Raw genomic sequence first — 3774 nt, forward strand, 5'->3', positions numbered from 1 at the left:
TCTGGCTGCCGGAGTCCATCTCCTCTTCCATCTTCTCCTTCCCCTTCCTTGGATCCCCTTCTTCCGCTTCCCTGGCTCGTATTTCATCTATAAATTCTGGGTCCAGTGGCCTCAAAACAGCGTCGCTCCATCCACAAACAAAGCATTTGCTACTCAACTAGATTTTCCAAGTCCATTACAGTTTCCTCAATGAATTGGAATTGAAACCAATTCAATACGGAGGCCTCCAATACAGACATCCGAATGCAGTGTTAGTGGCACCATTACGGGTGTAAATATCCTGTAGTACTAGTCTGATTGCTGATATCTGGAGCAATTTTATCGGAAATCTGTTTGTTCTGTGTGTTTTATGTAATATCACAGTGTGCCCCCTTTGAAATAGTCCAGCAGGCATTAGTTAATCATGGTGTTCAGCAAGGTGGAAGTGAACCTGAAAAGGCTGCTTGAGGCGGCCCCCCGCCAGCAGAATCAGGCTAAGCTTGTCCATGTAAGTGTAGCTCCTCTAATCTCCTTAGATTTGTATCATTCTTAATTTCTGTTCAACATCGGAGCAGACAATGTTCCGTAATTAATTTAAATGGAGGAGAAGAAAGATACAGCTTCCACCTGGATCCTTTTGTTGTTAAAATGAGTATAAGGAAATTTCTTTGATGGAACTTGCTTGCTTCATTCTGTTTTTGTTCAACTTTAACAGGTGGTAGCTAATGGATATCCTCACTTTAATCTTTATCAGTTTGGCTGAATCATGTACTGGCACTGACAGCCTCCATTTGCAGTACATAACCACAGCCAGGGAGCTGTTGGAGCAGCTTGGAGCTGAAATTACACCAGAAGGAATATCAAGGTATGGTATAGTGTTGTGTGCTATTGGGGAATTAATATGTTGATGGTGGTATAGCCTGCAAGCTGCAACCTGTGTTCCAGCTAGCATTTGTTGAGGATCCATAATTATAGAAAGAAATACAGCCGGTATATGACAAGATCGTAACCACCAAGAGGTCACGGGTTCAAGTCCTGGAAACAGCCTCTTACAGAAATGTAGGGAAAGGCTGCGTACTATAGACCCAAAGTGGTCGGACCCTTCCCCGGACCCTGCGCAAGCGGGAGCTACATGCACCGGGCTGCCCTTTTTTTACTCTTGCTCCTAGTTTATGAATTTAGTGTGTCCTTCCAAGGTACCAATACTTAAATCGTGCGAATGCATCTGTATCAGTATCACCATCCATTTATATGTATTTCCTATTAATGTGAAGGATTAGTGGTTGTTAGTCACTGAATACAGTTTGCTGCCAGCTTGCTTTCATTGATCGTGTGTTTCAGCATTTCAACCTCTCTGTACTGTTGTTATAGGAATGGGCCCAAATTTTGATAGGAACTCATGACGAATGCCACTATAGCTTTTCGCTTACATATTTGAATTTTCTCTGTGTACACTGACTGGCCTCCAGATGTACCATTCTTCTTCAGTATAAAAGGGCCCATGCTTCTCCACTCAATAAAGGCACACAAATCTGGATACTCTTTTTCTTTTGAATTCATGGAAATCTGGATACTCTATCTGTAAAGATACTCTCGTTGCTTGACAAAAGAAATCTTACATGAAGGTTCAAACTACAAACTTTCATGATTTTCTTCCATTTGATGGCCTGCATTTTGATGATGAGAATGTCTGGTATACTGCCTGCCTTTTCATCGGCGAGTTTATACTGATAGTCTTGTGTGGAGCAAAGCAAGTTGTCCTTTTCTCTTTACGCGTGCATTCCCATGATCAGAACATGTTCATTCATGACTTCCTTCTTGATTCAGTGTTTCAAAAGCTAAGCTCAGTGAGTATTCAGAAAAGATTGAAGCAGTAGCTGCCACGCTTGCTTCTCTAGTGGTATGTGTTTATCATGTTGATTCATATCTATATCGATATGCTAAGTACCTCTACATGTATCGGTGCATACCACTGCTGCTCATATGATGTAGTTTCTAGATGCACTTTCAATACTATACTTTTTTGATGCAGCCAGAAAATGAAAATCTGGTTGATGAGAGTAGAGAGCAAGACAACTCTTATGAAAGAGAAAAGGTTGGGAGTCCAATATCCTTATCATCAGGATTGCGGAGGAGATCGACGTAAGTGATATTTGGTTCTTTTATATGTTGACTTTTCTTACAGTAACAACTAACAAACTATTGGATGCAATTAAATAGGGCTCAGATGGAGGTTGGACCAAGCAGTCATGAAAGAAAAGAAAAAGACACTGGAGCACCTATTAAATTGGATGCAGAAGCTCAGGCTCATATTGAGAAGCATAGGTATGTCCCCCCTTTTTTGCAAGTTTCTTTTGGACCTCAGTCTCTGGCTAAATGCTCTCATTATTCTTATCTACACGAGCAACCAGTTTATTGCTCCATTCTTTGACTGGTCTCGCTGATTTTGCTGCTGTGAAAAGCTGAAAGCTGTAACCAGTGCTATATATTTTATTATTACCCGTTTCTTTTGATGTTTTAAGAACTAAGCATGGAAAGTTAGGGTCGTACAAGATGAGCAACTAAATATACTGGCTACCCTCTTACTGTGTTGGATCTCCTAACTGCACAGGAAGCTGCAAGAAGATCTAACTGACGAAATGGTTGACTTAGCACGCCAGCTGAAGGAGAGTAGCCTTTTAATGAACCAATCCGTGCAAGATACAGAGAAGGTAGCCTTTTCTGTTGCCTTGGCATTGTCTTCTTTTGCATGAAGTTACTTCAGTTCCATTTCTGCTGGATGTTTACTGAGAATGCTCACCTGCTTTGTGCTTGTGATGCAGATCCTCGATTCCACCGAGAGAGCCGTGGAGCATAGCCTGGCGAGCACCGGCCGTGCAACGGCGCGAGCCTCGGAGGTCTACTCGCTGGCCTCCAAGACAACCTGCTTCCAGTGGTTGCTCATCTTTCTGATGACCTGCATGTTTGTCATGGTGGTTCTGCTCATACGGATCACCTGATGTCGCCATGGCGTGTCACCAGTGGCCGCTAAGATAGTACTGCCGTCTTGTAAACAGTCCTTGTACGAAGATAAACTTGAACCTGTGTTCCAGAGGAGCATTGTTGCTCAACATCATTATGCAGTTTGCTGAAGAAAGATGTCCCATTGGGAGAATGCATCGGCTCACCGTGCACGCACCCAGGTGCTGTTGCCCAATGTTTTTGTTCATGCTCATTTTCTGATGAAAATGTGAACTGTGACGCCCGGATAATTAGGCTACAGTAATCCCACGTTAACGATGCCACGTCACTTTGATTACTGTTAGTAATCTCGCGTTAGCTCGAAACCGATTCAAATTCAAAATCAAAATCAAGCAAACAATAAAAGTTTTTCAAATATTAAAGCTAAAATGTTCAATAAATAGTAGATAAATCAGAGGCTATGATAAAATTGTAAACAACATTATTGAAATTTGATAAGTGACTTAAACAACCTCAAACAGTGGCTGAAAACATTATTTACTAACCTTTTTATTAATAAAAAAAAAAATATGAAATGATAATTACCCCAAACTAGTTTTTGGTGGTAGGGTATATTGTGTTGTGAATTGTGGGCCAACGCTCATATTTTACAAAACTCATTTGGTGCCCAAACAATTAGCCAAAACAGAAGAGAAAATAAGTAAAAGGAAGGAAATACAAAAAGACAAAACAACAAAAAAAAGAAGGAGAAACACCCTACCCCCTGGGCTTCGGCCCGGCAGGCCGCACCCCCCCCCCTCCTTGGGCCTCAGCCCAACCTGGTAAAGGCCGCCA

General features: G+C 41.8%; 1 protein-coding gene across 1 annotated transcript in view; it reads left to right on the forward strand.

Moving 5' to 3' along the window:
* LOC123159208 (uncharacterized) overlaps positions 1-3774 on the forward strand; it is a gene marked incomplete in the record, with an annotated part of 8634 nt that overhangs the window by 667 nt on the left and 4193 nt on the right. The window contains 7 exon segments of the mRNA XM_044577038.1: positions 383-487; positions 777-844; positions 1807-1879; positions 2012-2121; positions 2200-2304; positions 2591-2690; positions 2802-3214. Coding sequence (XP_044432973.1) covers positions 404-487; positions 777-844; positions 1807-1879; positions 2012-2121; positions 2200-2304; positions 2591-2690; positions 2802-2978 — 717 coding nt within the window.

This window comes from Triticum aestivum, chromosome 7B, assembly GCF_018294505.1.
Source record: "Triticum aestivum cultivar Chinese Spring chromosome 7B, IWGSC CS RefSeq v2.1, whole genome shotgun sequence".
Taxonomy (NCBI): Eukaryota; Viridiplantae; Streptophyta; class Magnoliopsida; order Poales; family Poaceae; genus Triticum; species Triticum aestivum.